At 47.0% G+C, this 20,443-nt stretch overlaps 1 protein-coding gene across 1 annotated transcript in view; it reads right to left on the bottom strand.

The window, feature by feature from the left end:
- The window catches only part of RLBP1 (retinaldehyde binding protein 1), a 10,467-nt gene extending 342 nt beyond the window's left edge, over positions 1-10,125 (bottom strand). Inside the window, exons 1-6 of the mRNA XM_006885173.1 lie at positions 10,114-10,125; positions 9,750-9,878; positions 7,802-8,006; positions 5,112-5,290; positions 1,455-1,613; positions 321-431 (exon numbers count right to left, since the gene is read on the bottom strand). Coding sequence (XP_006885235.1) covers positions 321-431; positions 1,455-1,613; positions 5,112-5,290; positions 7,802-8,006; positions 9,750-9,878; positions 10,114-10,125 — 795 coding nt within the window. The remainder of the gene's footprint in view (positions 1-320; positions 432-1,454; positions 1,614-5,111; positions 5,291-7,801; positions 8,007-9,749; positions 9,879-10,113) is intronic.
- Positions 10,126-20,443: the final 10,318 nt, after the last annotated feature.

The following is a 20,443-nucleotide window of genomic DNA, read 5'->3' as shown; positions in this document are numbered from 1 at the left end:
CCTGCGGGCGCAGGGAGGAGTCAGAGCTGAGGAGGAGTGCCCTGCGGGCGCAGGGAGGAGTCAGAGCTGAGGAGGAGTGCCCTGTGGGTGTCCGGAGGAGTCAGTGCTGAGCAGAGCGCCTGGAACAGAGCCACGGGGCACCATCGCTGCCTAGTGACGTCCTTCTGCACTGCACTCCCTGCCGTGCTGTTATCAGTCCCTCTGTCCGAACGGGTCCTCCTCTTCTTCTGCTTTCTTTCATGACTGTTGTTGCTGTCTCACACTCACTCATGCACTTACTGAATAAATGGTCGCCAAAGACCCTCAGGCCCTGCACTTACCCTCTGGAGCAGCTTGCTCTTCAGGAAGGGCTTGACCACATTATAGGTGGTGGTGAAGTACCACGGCTGGTGGATGAAGTGGATGGCCTTGAACCGGGCTGGGAAGGAGTCCTGCCGCGACACAGGAAAAACCCATGACCTCAGAGGCTCTGCCTGGCCCCCTGCTCCCTCGTCCCTTGGTATGGATGGACTTAGCGCCAAGCCTTCCACAATTACCAGACTTCACTAAAGGTCCATCTCAGAACCAGCCCCCACAAGTCGGGGAGCCCAAGGCTCTCCCTGATGACATAAGAATCCTTAGAAGTAGGTGATGCCATGGGTAAAACATTAGGTTACTCACAGAAAGATTAGCAATTTGAATCCACCAGCCACCCTATAGGAGATAGCTCCCACAGTTTGCTTTCCTGAGGATTTAAAAGTTTGGAAACCCCAAGGGGCAGTTCCCCTCCGTCCCACAGGGCCTCTATGAGTTGAAACTGGCTGCATCAGAGTGAATCAAAGAATTTAAAGAATAAAATGATAACCTTATTTGGTTTTTAGGTGACTGAGCTTTTTCAAACCCACTTGACTGCTAAGAGGACCACAGGGACACTCTTTTCATGCCTCGCTGTCCTTCAGCCCCTCCCATGGCCCCCAAGGTTCCTTTTATGATACACACACACACAAGCTAGGTTTAAGGTTAGCTCTCAGAAAGGACTTGTGACACAGCAGACAATCTGGAGTGAGTTGTTAGGAAGGTTAATAATATCCCTTTATCTGGATAAATTCACAGTCGAAGGCAGGTATTATGTTGTAAACAGACAGAACATGGGATTCCAGGTCAGAAGAAGTAGGTTCACGCCCAGCTCTGTCACATCATAGAAGTCATTTACACTTCAGAGCCTCCATTTCTAGGTTTGTAACATGAAGCAGAGAAGCAGGGAGCAAGGACTCAAAAGAAGTCAATGAAATAATGTACAGGAAGACTTGGCAAACTGTCCATCGCTGTGCGAGCGTGATTAGGACTGGGGTTGCATTACTCTTTAACGGCACGAGGTGTCTGCCTTCTCAGGTTCCTTCACCGTGAAGCCAGGGCCCCAGGTCCAGCCTCACCGCCCGGAGGGGCTCCTGCAGAACGGGGTTCTCTGGCCTCACCTGGAGCATGTCCACCATCTTCCTGAGATCCGAAGGCCGCAGTCCAGCAGCCTGCTGCATGGTGAAGCCCTTGAAATTCTCAATGATGCAGAAGCCATTAATTTGGGTTTCCTCATTATCCAACAGTTTCTCCAGGATGAAGCAATATGCCTGCAAGATCTTAATCAGAGTGCACAGTGTAAGAGTCAACAGACTGGAGGCTCGAGGTCTGGAGAGGAGACCTACTGGGCACAGCCTTTATCACAGGTAATTTGTCACAGGCATTGAGCTGGCTATTCTGCCTCTGTGAATACCTCCCATGAAAATAACCTTGAGTGTCAGATTCATGGTTAGATGCTGGGTTAGATCCCAGTACTTTATATAATGAAAACAACCTAAATGTTCAACCAAAAGAGACTGGTTTAATTAAGGTCAGGAGTCCCAGGTGGTACAAATGGTTAATACACTCAGTTGATGATCGAGAAACTGGAGACTCAGATCCGTTCAGAAGAAAGGGCTAGTAATGTACTTCTAAAAAAGTCAGCCATTGAAAATCTATAGAGTGCAGTTCTCCCCTGACTTCGTGACTCATCAGCAATTGCTTGGTCTGTTTCGTTCTAGTACACTCACGTTATGGAATATTCTGAAGCAGTTGAAAAATGTTTTAAACTAATGTTATGTTTTGTCAAGTTGGAACTGACACATAACCGACCCTCTAGTGGGTTTTCAGAGGAAATCACACAGAAGGAGATTGTTCATCTTCCACAAAGCTGCTGGTGGATTCGAGCCACATGCATTTGGGTTCACAGTGTACCTCCTTACCACAAAGCTACCAGAGCAACTCCTCACCACTACCCCACCAGAACTCCCCTTTAAGCCAATACTAAGGGAGAATATTCATGTCATATTATTACGGAAAAATACCAGGAAATATTTTGTAGGGTGTGCTTTCGTATTTTAAAATCTGCATAAAAGTAAACTTCTTTTGTTTAATTTATTTTTAATTTGGTATACTGTCGAATTGGATCCGACTGGCACAGGAGGAAATTGCCCCTCGAGACTGCAGTGCAGCTTCTTGCCACTAGGCCACCAGAGCTCCCTAAAAGCAAACTTCTATACAAAAAAAGAAAAACACTGGTATATGTCAATGACAGATATTTCTAGGTGTTAGGATCATGGATGATCTTAAGTTTGTGACTTCTTTGGTATTCTTTAAAGTGAACAGATATTACTTTTATAATTAGAAATATATATAATTCTATATATCGAGAGAGAGCTCTGGTGGCCTAATGAGTAAATTGTTGTGCTGCCAACCCAAAGACAGGTGGTTCAAATCCACCAGCTGCTTCATGAGAGAAAGATACATGATCTCCCAGGCAATTTACAGGCTCTGAAAACCCAGTGGAGGGTCAGCTCTGAGTTAGTTTCAACTTGACAGCACATAACAACAACAACATATAAATATATACTCCCATAGAGTGTATATATATATATATAAAATTTCAAATAACTCATTCTTAAAATATATATGCCTCCATCCTAACGTCAGTGTTTTATTTAGTAGCAAAATAGTAGCAGTATTCTTAATAATGAGGGCACAAGATAAAGACATACATTACCTCTACCATCATTTAACTTTGTACTGAAAGTGTTAGCCAATGCAACCAATGTTTTTTGGAAATAAGACAAAATAAAACCAGGGGAAGAGTAGTAAGAAAATAAAAACAACCACTACCAAATTTCTCCTTGATTTTTAGATGATATGATGATATACTTGGCAAACTCTAGCATATCAGCCATAAAAATACAAACTAATTCAGCCTAATAGCAGGGTTGAAAATGAACATATAAAATCAATAATCTTCACATATATAGATGATAGTAAATAGATATGTGGCAGCAGGGGGATTCAAACCCACACTATTGAAATGACTGGAACCTAAATCTAGCACCTCAGACCAGTTAACCACACTACCACCTGAACACTCTGTTCCTCTGGGATTTGAACCCGGTAGCTTTTGCACCAAAGTGAGACTCATACACCTAGATCAAAAAGAGAAAAACTTCATTGATAGCAACAGTGGCCAAATAAAATATTTATAATAAATTTAATGAGAAGTGTTCAAGATTTTTTTAGGAAGACTAGAACAGTTCTGAGGCCACAAAAAAAGTTCTGGATAAAAGGAAAGGTATGTCTTGTTGGGACACAGTAAAACTGGTCACAGATGTGATACTCACCAAGGTGTCAACGTGCTGCAAGTTCATATATTCATTAAATGCGATTGCAGTGGAACAACTCACAACATTTCTAGAAATAAGCCCAAAACTGCCAGTGGGTTGATTCCAATAGATAAGAAAGTTTACTTAAGGGTTGATTAGAAAAAAATTTAAAAAGCAAACAAAACAAAAATAAGTTGATCAGAAAAAATAAGCTCTCAGAGGTGCACGGTTCAAATCCACCAGATGCTCTGCTGGAGAAGGAGGAACAATCTCCTCCTGTACCAGTCAGATCTGATTTGATGATACGATACACACAAAAAATAATGAAATAAAATTTAAAAAATTTTAAAAAAAGAAAAAGAAAAAATAAGCATGCAAGGAAAATGAATAAAGACTATCTTTAAATGTGGGGGAGTGGGGAGGAAGAATAGTTAGGAAAACCCTGCTGAAAAGAACTAGCCCAAACAGATACTCAACACCATATTAAACCTCTCTCTTTAAAATAGTGTGGTACTGGAGCACAAATCAGATCAACGGAAAAGAATAGAAAACCCAAGTATCTACAGAAATTGTGTCCCTGAATGATGCAAATAGTCAATGTACTAGGCTGCTAATCAGAGTTGGGGGTTCAAATGCACGCAGAGATGCCCTAGAAGGAAGGTCAGCTATTAACAGACCTATAGCAGTCCACAGGTCTGCTCTGACACCTACAAGGCCCCCAGAAACCACGCTTGGCTCCTCGGCAACTAGGTGTGTTTTTTTAATATGGAAATATAGAAAATTATCAAGATAATAAGAGACTATCTGCAGTCACACAGTGATAAGTGTCATTGGATAAGTAGTTCCTAAAATGAGTTTGCATTCTTTTTTTTAAAAATAAGAAAAAATTATTTTTAAAAGAATGGTGACATATGCCAAAGTTCTCCAATGACAAACACTAACTCCCAACCTGAAGCAACCCTCTTAAGGCCTCCACATGCAAAAGGGGGTAGACAGTAGTACAAAGGACTGTGAGTCAGCGCCCCTGTTCTCAGCTGAGTGACCTCAGGCAGGTTGAGCACAGCCTCTCTGGACTTCAGTGCCCTGGTTTGCAGCAGGATTGACACCTGTGCCTTTCGGGAGCCGCAGTGCACTAATCCCAATTCTCTCTGTTGCGCTCAGTTTTCAGCCTTTGACAGAGCTGCCCATGGCTGGGACTGCAACCCTTGCCTGCATTGGACAGGGGGATACCCAGGGGTAACCACTGGACCCAGCCTCCAAAGCTGCTGGGGTTTCCAGCTGCCCCAGCACATCCCAAAAATTCTCCCCTATGTCTAGAAAGAACTGGTGGCAGGCTGCATTTCTCCCCATAGATCTCAACCTCTAGGGAATCAGGAATGAAAAGTCATTAGAAACTGGGGAGTGGGAGAGGAAGTCAGCCTCTGGGGCTGGAGGGAAGCCAGGTGAATCCCCACTGACCTCATCAAAGGTGATTTCCTCACAGTCCCAGTTCTCGATGTTGAAGAGCATGACCACTCGGCCATACTTGTCCCGACTGGAGAGGACTCCAGGATAGCCGGCCTCAATGGTGCAGCGGATAGCCTCGGGAGACATACTGTCAAAGAGCTCTGGGTACTGCAGCCGGAAGTTCACGTAGCCTGGAGGAAGAGAGTAGCAGGGGTCCCCCTCAGGGAGCAGCCCCTCACTGGCCCACCACACCCAACCTCTTGGGGTGGTGGCCCACAGTGGACATCTAAAGATGGGGTCTCCAGCCCAGCTCTTCCAACTTAGTCCTTTATGGGGAACAGCAGGCGAATCAACTCTTCTGAGCCTCACTTTTGCCCTCCAAAAATAGGGCTGACAATGGGATATTGTTCTAGCTCACCAAGCTCTTATGGTGATGAAGCTAGACTCTGGTGTGAACACCATTTACCATGCTACCACCAGTGTAATCCTAAATACGGTGGTGATGGTTATTAAGTTCTCATTCTGGAGGAATCAAAACACAGGTTTTCTGGCTGGGTACAGAGCTAAAGCTGAGACACAAGAGAAAAGGCAAACCCCAAGCAAAACACAGACACCCTTCCACTACACACACCCCTACAGCCAGACACACTGCCTTCTAGGCAATTTCAACTCCCAGCAACCCTGTAGGACAGGGTAAGGACTTCCCTGCAGGATCTCCCAAGGAGCGCTGGCAGTGCAGTCTGTAGCATTCTGTAGTGCTCACCAAAAGGCTGAGTGTCTCAAATCCACAAGAGGAAGATGGGTGATTTCCTCTTATTAAGATTTACAGCCTTGGAAACCCAAGTGGCGGATTCCAATGAGTCAAAATTGACGTGAACAAGTGAATGTAGGGTTTCCTGGGCTGAAATGTTTACAGAAGCCGCCAGCCTCACCTTTCTCCCAAGGAGACACTGCCAGGTCTGAACTGCTGACCTTTTGGCTAGCAACCAAGTGCTTTAACCTCCATGCCACCCAGTCTCTCTATGACTCACAAGCTCCGTTGTTAGCCTTCTTGTGCCAGTCAGCTGTCTCTACTATCAAACTTGGGTCCCAGGAAATGTTAAACCCAGAGAGGGTGCTCAGAGAGCCACACAGAGCTCCTCATTGTCCCCGGAACACTCTGCATATGCTCCCACCACCCAGCCTTTGATTTTTGTTCCTTCTGCCTTGATAGGCAGCGCCAATGACCTAGACTACAGGGAGGTGTGCTGCTAACCTAAGACAGTTCCAATTCACCAGCAGCTCCGTGAGCACAAGATGGGCAATCTCCTCCCATGCATCTTAAAGCTTCAGACACCCAGTGGAGCGTCAGCTGTAAGTCAATGCCAACTCAATGACAATGCAAGTTTTTACGAGGGCCTGGATGAAGGAGCTTTGACCACATCGTGCCATATGCATTAGCCTGCTAATTAATTAATTAATTAATTAATTAATTAATCTATCAGTGGTTCAAGTCTCCCAACCTCTCCAAGCGACAACTATGAAATCTCCTCCCATTCAGATTTCCAGCCTTAGCAACCAGCGGAAGATTGCTAGAAGTAGGAACTGAACACCATGCATGTGCTTGGTTTGGGTTTTTTATTTGCCTGAATTGTTCTCCCCACAGATATATCTGTATGGTCAGTTCTCTCCATTTTTCTTTGCCACTGGGCCTGTCTGGTTACCTAAAACTACAACCCCTCAGCCTTTACACTCATCCACCACTTCTAGTTTTCTGTTTACCCCTTACCAATAACTACATATTTCTATTTTATGTAAATAATAATAAGGGACAAAGAGAAAAGGTTTCTTTCCACCATTAGATTATACGCTCCATGAAGGCAGCATTATACTGTTGGGTTCTGTGCCACACGCCTGGGTTGGACAGGACGGCACTGAGTGAACATTTGTGTAACAAGAAAAGAAACAGATGCAAAATATCAGCCTGCAGGGTCTGTTCAGACATCCACCCCCACCTCCACCCAGCATAAGGATTTTATTTCCTGGGGAAACTCGTCTCGAGCCAGCTTTGGGTACCAGGGTGGAGCAAGTTCGTGCCACCTTCCTGGCAGCATCCAGAGCTGAAGCCCAGGCTCCACAGGTCCAGCGGCTGGAGGGGGAGGTGTTTTGGGTTCCTGATTTACGTGGCCCAGTTTCACTCATTAAGTCCCAAGATGGGCAGAGAGAAGGGAACCAGACTGACAGGAATCTAGTCGCAACAGACTCATTCATTGCTGAAAGAATTATTGGAGGCCGGTCAGTCCACACCTCACACACAACCTTCCATTCTACAGAGTGGAGGTCTGGGGCTCAGGGGAAGTGGCTTGTCCACAGCACAGAAGGGAGGCCTCTAGGTGGCTATTGAGTACTGTCTGGTCAGAACTGACCCACAGTTGATTCTCCAGCAGATTTTCAGAGTGAGCTGACAGTGAGTTTTCAGAGGCAGTAAATTGCATGGGAGTTGATTGCCCATCTTTCTCCCACGGAGCAGCTGGTGGATTCAAACCACATACCTCTGAGTAGGAGGTGTAATGCCTTACCACTAAGCCACCAGAGCTCCAACGTAAGTGCTTGGATGAGGGTGAACACCTCATGATACATACCCCGACCATCTCCCACCTCCCCATCTTCACACCCCGCCCATACCCCACTCCCATCCCACAGACCCCAGCCTGGGATCTCACCCTTGAGCAGCTCATAGGCGCGCTTCACGTCGAACTTGCGCGCACGGATAAAGCGGAGGAAGAAGGTGGTGTCCCTTCCCTGGACTCTCTCAGCCACTGCCTGGGCCAGCTCCTCGCCTGTGGCCGCCTGCTCCCGCACCAGGTCCTGCAGCTCTTGCACCATCTCAGACCGAGTCTCCTCTCGCTCATTCAGCTCGTCCTTGGCCTGAAACAAGGAGGAAGGAGACCCGAGTCAGAAGCAGCCGTAGTGATGGAGCAGGACACAGAAGTGACCCCCACACACACTCCAGACCCTGTTGGGAGGCTGTACCAGAGTCTCCACTTTTGTCCACACTAGCAGCACCTTGGATTGTCCTTTCTAGACAAAAATTAGGTGAAACAGCCCATGGTAGATGAAAGCCCTGGTGACATTGCTAGATGCTAATTGACGGGTCTCCCACCCCACCAGCTGCTCAGCTTTCATAAATATTTACAGCCTTGGAAAACCTTGGGGGCAGTTCTGCTCTGCCCTACAGGGTCACTGAGTTGGAATCAACTCAACCATCAGTGAGTCTGAGGTTGGTTTGCAGGATACATGCCACAACCACAGTGTTTCTAGTAATGACAGTTTATACTCCGTGAGAGCTCATTTAGCGCAAGCTAAGGCCTTTTGAAAACAATGCTGTTGTTGTTATGTGTCATGGACCCTCCAGTGTGTTTGCAGACGTCGTAAATCGCAAGGGGTCATGGGGACACTGTCCATCTTTCTACCTTGGAGCATCTCATAGATCCAAACCTCACTCCTTTGGGCTGGCAATGCAGTTTCTTACCTCTAGACTACCAGAGCTCTAGGAAAACATTAGTTAGGTGTTTTAATCTTTGCCACAACTCTTCCCACCTGGTATTCTGATCCCCATCTCACAGATGAGCAAACTGAGGTTCACAGGTATTGACTTTCCCAAGACCACCCAGATAGAAAGCACTGTGCTATGGAGTTGGAGCCAACTCATAGCTGACCTCCCAGAGTTTGTCAGAGGCTCGTAGAAAATGGCAATGCCAAGACTCCTACATAGATGTACTTTTAACCTCTTCACTCTGCTCTGTGTCCTCACTCCCAAATTAATTTTGACCTTTTCAAAAACAGAACTACCTAGCAGATGGCAGTCTGCCCCTGCCAGTCCAGGAGCACTGGCTGTGCTTCAGAGGCATCAGCAGCCCTCCCCTTTGGCATAAGACAGGTGAAGGCAGAGAGGAAACCGACTGCAGGGGAATTCTAACGGAGCTTTCTTGAGATGCCTAGAAGGTGACATCTGGCCAACTCCTTGGGAGTCACCCAGACTAGAGAGTCTTGTACATCAATGGTGGGCCTGCCTTGAGATGGACTGAGAGAAAGGTAACCAGGAGCCTGACTTCAGCTCAGCCCCATTTTACAGCCCCACCCCCCATACACACACACAACAGCAGCTCCACGACAGCACTGCCAGTTTCTACAGGGCAGAATCTCCACTGAGTTGGCCCAGCCATCTTCCACAGGTGAAGAAAGTGAGACCCAGAGAGGAAAAGTAACGTGCTCAAGGCAGCACAGCAAGTTGAGAGTGGGTTTGGGTCTAGATCCCAGGCTTCCTGCCTATGCAACGGGGGCAACCGCTGGAATGTGTTCCTCGGAGCTACTTCCAAACTATTGCCCCTCATATCTGAATCCAGGCTGAGGACGGATCTAGAGGCTCCAGGCAGTGGCATTGATTTCTGGGAGCTCTGCTTGTGTTATATCCTTGGGCTAGCCTGGCCTGGGGATCTAACCAGCCCAGCATCTGCCATGGCCTTGACCTCCAGGATGGGCTCTGGAACAGACCCCCAGGGTGACCTGAGAAGCTGGAACTGGACCCTCTTTCTTCCTCCAGGAGAGGATGCAGTCAACAGTCCCTCCTCCATGCTGCCCCCCAACCCAACACTCCGTGGACTACCTCACCTTCTGCAAGGTGTGCCGGGGCAGCTGGCTACACCGGCCAAAGACAGGCCCGTGGTCCTTGGTTGTGAGCCGCTCCATCTGGCAGTGGAGATCCTGCTCCTCTTCAGGGACCATGCGGAATGTGCCCACCTGGAGAGGAGACCGGAGACCGGAAGAAGCAGTAGGGGGGCTATGTCCGCCTCAGCAAGCCAGGCCAGTGGGCTTGCTCAGACCCTAAACCAGGTCTCTTGTTCAGCATCTCTGTCAAGCCAACCTTCAGGCAGGGTCTGATACCACAGAGAAATGACAGTGCGAAGAGAGAGACAGCAGAGAGGGAAGGAGGGAGGGCAGGTGAAATTGAGCGCTCAGGCCCGGGGGTACTCACTCCCTCTGACATGTTGCCTCTGGAAGATAGTGCGTCCTCAAAAGAAGAAGGGCTCCACTTCCTCTGTCCTGGCTCCTCCAGGCAGCACCCTTCCTAAGGTAGAAAGTTAGGGCTGCAGTGATATTTCAGAGACTGCAACCTTTCACTGCTTTGGAACCAAATCCAAACCAAATCCAAATAGTCCTTGAGTCAATCCCAACTTATGGGGACCCGCCATCAGTTTTCTGAGGCTGTAAATCTTACCGGGAAGATATTGCCCATCTTTTTTTCTTGAGGAGCGGTGGGTGGATTTGAACCACTAACCTTTCAGTTAGCACTCCAGCGCGTAACACACTATGCCACCTTAACAGTGGAGCTCAAGCTTGGAATTACATCAGAATTACCTGGGCGTCTGTAAGGAATGCAGATGCCTGGGCCCAGCCTTTTGTGATTCTGATTCAAGAGGTCTGGCCCAGAAATCTTGCTACACTTTGGGAAACACTGCTTTGCAAAAGAATACACAAATAAATCAAACTTCAGCCCTTCAAAGGCGTTGGCTCAGCTAGGAAAGCACTATGTGATCTGAGCGACAATCTCTCTACAGAGCAAAGCAGCCCTATAATCCAGTCCCTCAGATCGTCCCTCCTCCCACTGGCCCCTCCTTCCCTGACCCAAAGAAACTCTGGGCTAGTGGATTTCCTTTGTTCACTGGAAGGAGTGGTGACCAGTTACATAATTATAATACTGGATGTGTGTTCTGTGCTTTGTGGCTCACTAATGATTATGTCAGAGACAGGGCTGGCATTATTAGTCTCATGCCACAAAGGGGGAACAGGTCCAGGAGGACAAATGACTTGTCACCCAGCCAGAAAAATCCAGGGAACAGGACTCCAAACCCAGATGCAACTGAGAGGCAGCAGAGCAAGATGTAAAAGTCAGACCTGGGTTTGAATCCTGTCTCTTCCTCTTGAATGCTGTTATCTAACCTGAGCCTTGCCTTTTCCTTGTAAAAAGAGGATGGGAAACGTATGAAGATTTCATTAAACAATGTACAACATGCAGACAGAGCTTGAGCAGGAAAAATTTCCACTGCCCACCTGAGAACTTGCTTACTTGCTGAGTATTTTCAGATATAGCTCACCTGTTTCCAGGTACTCGTCCATCCCCTGTCCCTTCAAGGACCTCATCCTGCTCTATTTGGTCTGTTCTGTTGGTCAGTTCAGTCTGTGTTCATGGTTGTGAAGTGGCAGAGCTGAGGCTTGAACCTATGTTTACCTAACATCAAATTTGCTTGACATCCAGAGACTGGATATCTCCAGGAAAATTAGAGAGGAAAGTGGGATTGTAAAAATGCTTTAGGGTCCAGAAAAGGAGGGGAGGAATGATGTATATTGCATTGAAACAGATGAGGGAGAGAACGGTTTAAAAGGGATATATGATTAGGTATTACTGTCACGACTGGGGTCCAGAGTGAAGGCTGTATAGTGGAGTGGACTTGGGGGGAGGGATTGCATAACAATGAAAGAGTTTTTCTTTTTCTTTTCAAGGAGAAGAGTGAATTGGGGGGAAGGGGATGGACAGGAAGAAAAATGCAACAATGAATAACTGGAAACCCTAAGTCTCTGTAAACTTTCATTAAAATTGACAAAATAAAAACAAACAAAATGCTTTAGGGTCAGGGACACCTAGATAGCAATGGAGTTTTGTCATTTACCACTTAGGCCAGTTACTAGTTATTTTAACATTTCTGAGCCTCAATTTCCTTATCTAAAAACTGGGAATAAGAATCGCTCTTCCTCCCAAACAAACAAGCAATAAAGCATTATTACTGAGTTGATTCCAACTCAGGAGGACCCCATGCAATGTCCTACCTCTTCTTTCACAGAGTAGAGGTGCGCTCCATAGCGTTTTCAGTGACTTACTTTTTTTAAAGTATTGTTTCCTTCTGAGGTGCCTCTGGATGGCCATGAACCATCAACCTTTTGATTAGTAGCCAAGGACTTAACCATTTTCCCACCCAGGGAAACCTTGTTGCTGTTGTGTGCTGCCTAGTTAGCACCAGCTCAGAGCTGACCCTCTTGCAAGTTTTTAGAAGCCATCAATCGCACAGGAGGAGACTGTCCATCTTTCTCCTGTGGAGCCACTGGTGGATTTGAACCACTTGCCTTTGGGTTGGCAGCACAACTCCTTACCACTTGGCTACCAGAGATCCCTTGGAGATAATAATAAGCCTGTTACCATCTATTGCATTCACTCAAGGCATTCAGTAGTTAAAAAATAGAACTGTCCCATAGGGTTTTCTTGACTGTAATCTTTCTGGAAGCAAATCACTAGGCCTTCCACATCGCTGGTAGGTAGGTTCATTTCATTTACTAGCTGAGGAGAAGCTCTTTGTACCACCCAGAGACCTTAGGGCATAACAACAGTGCATACCAAATAGAGCTGCAATAAAGAGAATACAATTTCTGAAATGTACCTAGCACAAGGTCTTTCTCCAAAACCTAGTTCCCTGCCTCTCTTTCCTTTCCACAGACAGCATCATGCTAATTTGACTCTGGTTTGCACCAAGAGACCTGAACATTCCCAGGGAATATTTGAGGCTCTCCTATCTCCTGCCTTTTCCACTCTATCCTAGAAAGAGCAAAGAAGGTGTGGGAGCTGGAATCCACCAACAGGCACCACGCCGAAGCCATCTCTCCGGCTGGTGAGCTTCCAACTCTGAGAGCTCAGAGACAGACAGACAGAAGTCCTCCTCTGCACCCATTTAGGTTTTGCTGCAACAGTAAAGGAAAGGCTGATAGAAATGCTCCTGGGGTTCAGACTTGAGGGATCATGGTAAGGGGTCACTGGATCAACTCTGACCTACAGTGACCGTTGTACAGGTGGAAGGAAACACTGCCCCAGCCCTGTCCATCCTCATAATTCCTGCTGTGCTCAGTCCCATCTTATTGAGGGTCTTCCTCTTTTTGCTCTCTGCTTTTCTGAGTATGCTGTCCTTTCCCAGGTCCTAGTCCCACCTGGTAACATGTCCAGGGTTTATGAGACAAAGTCTGGCCATCTGGCCTCCAAGGAGAAGTCTGCCTGCGGTGGCTGGATAACTAACTCTAACCAGTTAAGCTGACCTCTGGGACAAGATTCCAGGATTCCAACTCTTAGAAGATTAAAGTCAGTGCAGCATTCCTTTTGTATATTTGCCCAAGCTGCTACCTTTGATTATTAAAAAGGCTCATTTCCTTGCTATTCACGGAATACAATGGGAACATGCCCACCCCTTGCTTCATTTGGACCCCATTTCTAGCTTCAAGTGGCTTGAAAATGTTTTTTTTTGGTTTTGGGGTTGGTTTTGGTTTGTTTTTGTTTTGTTTTGTTTTTGGGGTTTTTTTTTTTCCATTTTTAGAGTTTCCAGATGAAATTCAGAATGCCTGGTTAAATGTCCATGTCTGGTGAACCACAAATAGGTTTGGGATGTTTCCCCCCCAATATAAATCAGCCCCAGGCACCATCTGAGATACACTTATGCTAAAAATATTCTTTGCGGATTATCCAGCATTCACATTTAACTGGGCATCCTGGGCAGTTAACAATTTGGCATTTGCTAAATTTCTATCGGCAAAATTTTCCTTCAAGTTGGCCTGACCCAACCTGGAGAACCACCAGGTAATTTCGGTCCCACTGGTAGCCTGGGACGGAGGTCTCCCCACCGCCCCCACCGCCTCTCCACAAGCCTGGACTCCCCAGTGCAGGAAGCCCAGGGACTGACTTACCCAGCAGGTCAGCAACTCCTCCGTGGGGCCACCTGGCGCTTGAGTCCCCCTGGAAGTTGCCTCCGCTTGGGGGCGGGGTCCGGTCAGGAGGTTAGGATTAGTGTGTCATAAGGAACTGCTCACCGCCCACAGTTTTCCGTTAAATCTGGGCTCACAGGGAGGGGAGGCCAGGAGTAGGGCAGGCGAAGCTCCAGGGGGGAGACTGGAGAGGCTGGGCCAGCAGGAGACTCTTCAAAGGCCTTCTTTGTGTGTGCCTGCTTCCAGTGCCTGCTCAGTCGCGTGGAAGCCAGGCTGGGGGGTGGGATCTAGGCCAACCCCATTCCCTTTTCCCTGTCCTCGCTCTCCTTGGATTTGGGGGTGGGGGACAGGAGTTACTCCTGACAGGGCATCTCCTAGAATAAGGGATAGAAGAGGCAGAGAAATTGTAAATGTGAATGTGGAGCCAGGGCCTGTCACCGAACCCTACAGTGTGGCAGTTCTCGCCTTCACAGTGAACGAGAATGACTGGGAAATGTCGCTGGTGAAGGCTGAGCCAGGAGTGGACAAGACAGGCTGTCCAGCTTTCCAGGTGGTGGATACAGTTTAAATCTTATGGTAAAGCTCATGTTTAAATCCTAGATTTAATTACTTACTAGCTGTCAGAACAGAACAGTCACCGTCCAGTGATTCTGTTTCCTCTCAGAAGCAGAGATAATCTGAGGATCAGGTTCATAACTTTAGTGTGGTTGGAATGGCAGTAAAGGGCTTAGCTCGACACTTGCCACATGTTAGGTGCCGTCAAATCGAGTACAAATCAGCGACTCTTATGAACAGCCAACCTGAACCCTGCCCTCTTCTGTGCCATCCTCATCATCTCTGACACACTAGAGCCCATTGCTGAATCTCGTTGGCGGTCTCCCTCTCCTCTGCTGACCCTCCATCTTCCCAAGCCTTATATCCCTTTCCAAGGACTAGCCTCACCTAAATCCTGAATGCAGCCAGGCATCTGTGGTTATCAGGTGCCATAGAGCCAAATTCGACTCATGTTGTTGTTGTTAATGTGCCATCGAGTCGTTTGAGACTCATAGTGACGCGACACACCCATCTGGATTACCCCAGTCACTGAATCAATCCACCTTATAGAGGGTCTTCCCCTCCTGCACGGTCCCTCATAGAGACCCTATAAACCGGTCTGAACCCCGTCCTGTCCTGTGCCATCCACATCATCTCTGACACACTTGAGCCCATTGCTGCAGTAACTGTGTCAGTCCATCTGCCTGGGGGTCTTCCCTTCTTTCGCTGCCCCTCCACATTTCCAAGCCAGATGCTCCTCTCCAAGGAACAGCCTCTCTTAACAACATGCCCAGAATACGTGAGACGAAGCTTTGATATCTTTCCCTTCCAGGAGCATCCTGGCTGTGCTTTCTCCAAGATAAAATCTGTTTGTTCTTTTGGCAGTCTGTGGGATATTCAGTACTCTTTGAGGTAACTCGTTCCCCAGACCTTGGTACAGCAAGAGACCCTTCAGTAGCCATCTCCGCAGCAACAAGGAAGGAAAACTCCTTTAGAACCTTTACAGATCAGGATTTGAAGCTCCTTTTTTTCTACTAGTGGACAATTCTTTTCCTTAAGACGCATCCCTGGTTTGAGCTCCCACCACACCTGTCCTCCAGGCTTTGCCCCCAGGAACTGCCCAGGATATGGCCCTGCATAAGGCTTTGAAGCTGACTCTCCTGACCCCATTCTAAGAAATGCTTCTTGTTTTCTTCCAGGAATGGCCAGGTTTGGGACCTCCTCACCCACATCCTCTGCCCACTCCAAATTGACAGTGTCACTGGGGGGGGGTCTCCCTGAAACCAGCACCTCTCTCCCCACATCTCTTTCTCCAGAGCATGTTTTATGCCTGGGCCTTGGATCTTGGAATGCGATTGAATCTCAAGTTCTTTGCTCCCAGCGGCCCCTTCCCTGGGTTGCTTGCTTCAGTTGCTGTCTGATACTTACATGGTCTCCCTCATTCCATACTTGTGCTCTCTGGGGGTCTAGCCGTGTGCTGCCCAATTCAGTAGCCACTAGCCATACTTAGCTGTTCATCACTTGAAATGAGCTAGTGTAATGAAACCCTTTCATTTTAATTATTCTTTTCATTTTAAAAACAGGTACTGAATTTCACTGTAAGAACCTTTTAAGTATTTTTTTAATAACTTAGATATATGACTCCACTTTTTAACTGCAGATTTTTCTTACAACCAAGGAGTATTTAGTCCAAATTGAGATGTGCTGTAGATGCAAAACACATGAATGAAGACTTAGTACAAAGAACAATGTAAAATGAACATCTTTTCTATCTCTCAGTGACTGTAACAGTGGAGTTAAGTATCTCAGACATGAGTTGGACAGTAAAGAAGAAAGACAGAAGAATTGCTGCCTTTGCATTGTGACGTTGGCACAGAGCATTGACTATACCATGAACCGCTAAGAGAACAAGCAAATCTGTCTCACAGAAATGCAGCCAGAGTGCCCCTTAGAAGCATAGAATGTGAAACTCCACCTCATACATATTGGCTATCATTGTTTCGCATACTTTGGAGAAGGGTGTCAGGCTTGGAAAAGAGAAGGTCATTGAAGGAGAGGCCCTTAACAGGAGGAACTGACATGATTACAACAGACCTCGGCACAGCAGAGGGGTATGTGTGTGTATGTGAGGGGGTGTGACAGGGGTGCTGGCCAGGTTTCCATATGTTGTATACATGGGGTCTCTCTGAGTCAGTTGACTCAACAATAGTCAACTATTGTTAACAACAGTGTTGACGTGATAACGTTGTGGGAATACTGGGTTATGAATACATTGTTGCATTTATTTTGGTTGAACAAAGCTTGTTTTGTTTCACATTTTTATTTTGACATGTTATGTACTGTCAGGTCTGAGCTGACCCATAGCTGACCCTCCAGGGAGGTTTCAGAGACATGAAATCACCTGGAAGGAGACTGTCCATCTTTCTCCGGCACAGCAGCTAGTGGATTTGAACCACCTGCTGTGGGGACACATTGCATTATGTTTAATGGACGGCTGTGGTGTAAACTGAGTTACTACTCTCCAAATGTGACCAGTAGACCAGCATCACGAGCCCACGAGACATGCAGACTCTCTGGGCTCCACTCCGGACCCACAAGAGCAGAATCTGCATATTAGCTGAGTCCCTAGGTGGTGACTGAGTTAAGTGCTCAGTGATTGGCCAAGTCGAGCCCACCACATGTCTGTAGGACAAAGACCCGATAATGTGCTTTTCTAAAGACTGCAGCCAAGGAAACGCTATGGGGAAGTTTTCTTCTCTTACATCAGGTCACTATGAGTCACAATTGACTCGACAGCGCCACCAAAAACAAGGCTGAAGAGTTTCTGCCTCTCTTGCCACCTGGTATGTTCCAGTGCAGCGCCTTGTCTGACCTCTCGCTTATCAGCTTTGAGGTTTAGAGGGGAAATTCACTGAGCACTGCCTTTGCCCACCATCTTCTCCCTCTTTGGGGATAGAGTAGTGGTGGCTCCAGACCTGAGTTTGACCTACCGGAAACCACCCACCCTCTCAAGCCTCAGTTTTTCCATCTGTAAGATGGGGGTGTGATACTTTTTGTTAGGTATAGGACAGGGTGAAAAACTCACAGGAGACAATGGCAGCCTGCCTACCCCACCCCGGGAATCCTGGAGACACAAAAAGAGGCTCTATCAATGCCAGGCAATGGACTTCACCATGAAAAAGGAATTTCTGTGCATCCCAAGTACTTTTGAGTCAATGGTGCTGCCCTGGTGAGCACAGGAGAGCATTGGGGCCCAGCAGGCCCTGAGGCTCCGTTAGGGGAACAGGGCTTTCTGCAGCATTATCTTCAGCTCACAGCCTTGCTCCTGCCCTCCTTCTGTACCAAGAGTCATGTTCACATCCAGTTTTCAGGCCAGAACAATGGTGCCATTGTGTCAGAGGAGACGCTGCCCTCATTGACCCAGATACCTGTGCTGGGCCCATTGGCCTGCAACCATGGGCAGTCTCCCTGGGGCAGGCTGATGCCAGCATGGAGGGGGCTCACATTTCCTGGACTGTGGTGGGTGCCTTACGAGCATTATCCCTTCCTGGGATAGTCCTGGATGTGAGGCAGAGTCTATAATCCTATTTTGACACACTAGGAAACTGAAACTTAGAGGGTAGGAAGACCTTTCCAGAGCACACAGCTGACGGGGAGTGGAGTTCAAAGCATTCTGAAGCCCTCTCTTCATTCAACACGCACAGCTATCTTCCTCAAGAAGTGAGATTAACACACGTCTGACTGTGCCCACCAAACCAAACCATTAACCAGCATATCAATCTCAACTCTGGGAAACCCCGTGTGTGTCAGAATAAAACTGTGTGTCCCCCATTTTTTTTCCTTTTTTTAAAAATTGAAGTTAAACTATCCTAAAGTTTTCAACAGCTGATTTTCAGAAGTAAATCAGCAAGCCTTTTGATGGATTCAAACCACCAGCCTTTCGGTAGGAGTGAGGATTAACTATTTGCACCATTCAAAGGCTCCAAGACTGACAAAGTGTGATGATTAATATTGTGTATCAATATGGTCATGGTGTAACATAGCTATCCTATTTGTTAGACATCCTCTAGGATATTAGTGAGGCAGGATTCGAGGTGGCTATGTAAAGATGTGATCTGCCTGGTCTGATGAAGGGGAGGCCTCCTCAGGTTATGGCTTGCACTGAATATGTGTACGGACTCTCTGGAAAAGGAAGAGAGCTTTTTGCCCAATCCTCCATATGGCTATCTGTTGACTTCTGACCTCAAGATTTGAACCAGTGGCCTGCCATACTTGCAGACTCTGGACTCATCAGCCTCTGAAACCAGCAGTCTATAACCCTCCTTGCCAATGGCCTTTGAAGTTGGAGCCAAGGGTCTCCAAAGCCTGTGGCACTGCCTCCTGATGAACTGGACACATTGGCCTTTCCCGATACCTCTTTTCTGAGATTTGACACAAGGACTTGGCACTTTCCAGCCTCTACAAACCAAAGGAACAAGCAAGTATATCTTGGAGAAAGTGCAGCCAGAATGCTCCTTGGAGGCAAAGACGGTGACGCTTCGTCTCTCATACTTTGGACATATAGCTAGGAAAGGCTATTCCTTAGAAAAGAACATCATGCTTGAAAAGACATAGAAGAAGACCTCAAACGAGATGAATTGACACAGTGACTTTAGCAATGGGCTCTAGTGAGTCAGAAATGATGAGGATGTCACAGGATAGGGCAGGGTTCAGATCTTTTGTTCATAGGGCCGCTATAAGTTATACTCAACTCTAAAGCACCCAACAAAAAGAAGGAGCACATGAGCCATTTCCATGAACATAGCTTAATCTCTCTCTCCTCCCATATAAAGTTGTCGGTGTATACTATCAAGTTGGAACCAACCCAAAGCTGACCCTCTAAGCAGACTTTCAAACAGTAAATCAAACTAGAACAGAGTCTCTATTTTTGTTCCTCAGAGTAGCCAGTGGTTTCAAACTTTGAAACTTACCACTAAGTCATCACCACCATTCTCCCCCTCCTCCCATATATATAGAGAAATCCCTAACTGACCCTCTGGCCTGTTGGCCTAGTGGTAAAAAGTTCTACTGTCAAACTAAAGGCACAAGATTAAATTCACAAACTGTTCCGAAGGAGAAAGATGGACAATATTTTCTCATGCAATTTATAGCCCTGGAAACACTGGAGGGTCAGATATGGGGGGATTCCGATTCAACAGCATTTGACAAGTATATATGTAGAGACAAAGTTATATACACATAAGTAGCTCTGATGGGTTTAATGATTAACTGACTCTGAAAACCCACTGGAGGGTCAGCATCAGTCCATCTTGTTGGGGGCCTGCTCCTCTTTTTCCACCGTCCACTTTTCCAGCACAATGTCCTTTTCAAGGCCTCTCCTGACAGCATGCCCAAAGTATGCAAGCAGTTTCACCATCCTTCCTTCTAAAGAACACACTGGTTGCACTTCCTCCCAGACAAGTTGTTCATTCTTTGGGTGGTCCATGGAATATTCAGTACTCTTCTCCAGCACCACAACACAAAGACATTAATTATTCTGTTGTTCTTATGCATCATCCAACTTTCAGATGCATGTTGTTGTTGTTGTTATGTGCCTTCGAGTTGTTTGCGACTCATAGCGACCCTATGTACAACAGCCCTAAACCCTGCTCTATCCCCTGCCAATCACACTGCCTCTGACACACCCATCCCGATTACCCCAGTCATTGAATCAATCCACCTCATAGATGGTCTTCCCCTCTTGCGCCGTCCCTCCACCCTCCCAAGCATGATGTCCCTCTCCAAGGACGTGTCCCTCCTTGCAACATGCACAAAGTATGTCAGATGAAGCCCCAGAATCCTTGCCTCCAAGGAGTAGCTTGGTTTAACCCTCTCCAGGATGAATCTGTTTGTTTTCTTGTCCGTCCATGGTACATTCAATACTCTTCTCCAGCACCACAGCTCAAAGGCATCAATTCTCCTTCCATCCTCCCTAGTCATTGTCCAACTCTCTGATGCATAACAAGTGATTGCAAAGACCATGGCCTGTATCAGGC

This window comes from Elephantulus edwardii, unplaced genomic scaffold, assembly GCF_000299155.1.
Source record: "Elephantulus edwardii isolate Elephantulus edwardi_28Jun2011 unplaced genomic scaffold, EleEdw1.0 scaffold00041, whole genome shotgun sequence".
In the NCBI taxonomy this organism is placed as follows: Eukaryota; Metazoa; Chordata; class Mammalia; order Macroscelidea; family Macroscelididae; genus Elephantulus; species Elephantulus edwardii.
The sequence above is the reverse complement of the archived record's forward strand: the minus strand, read 5'-3'. Positions and strand labels throughout refer to the sequence as shown.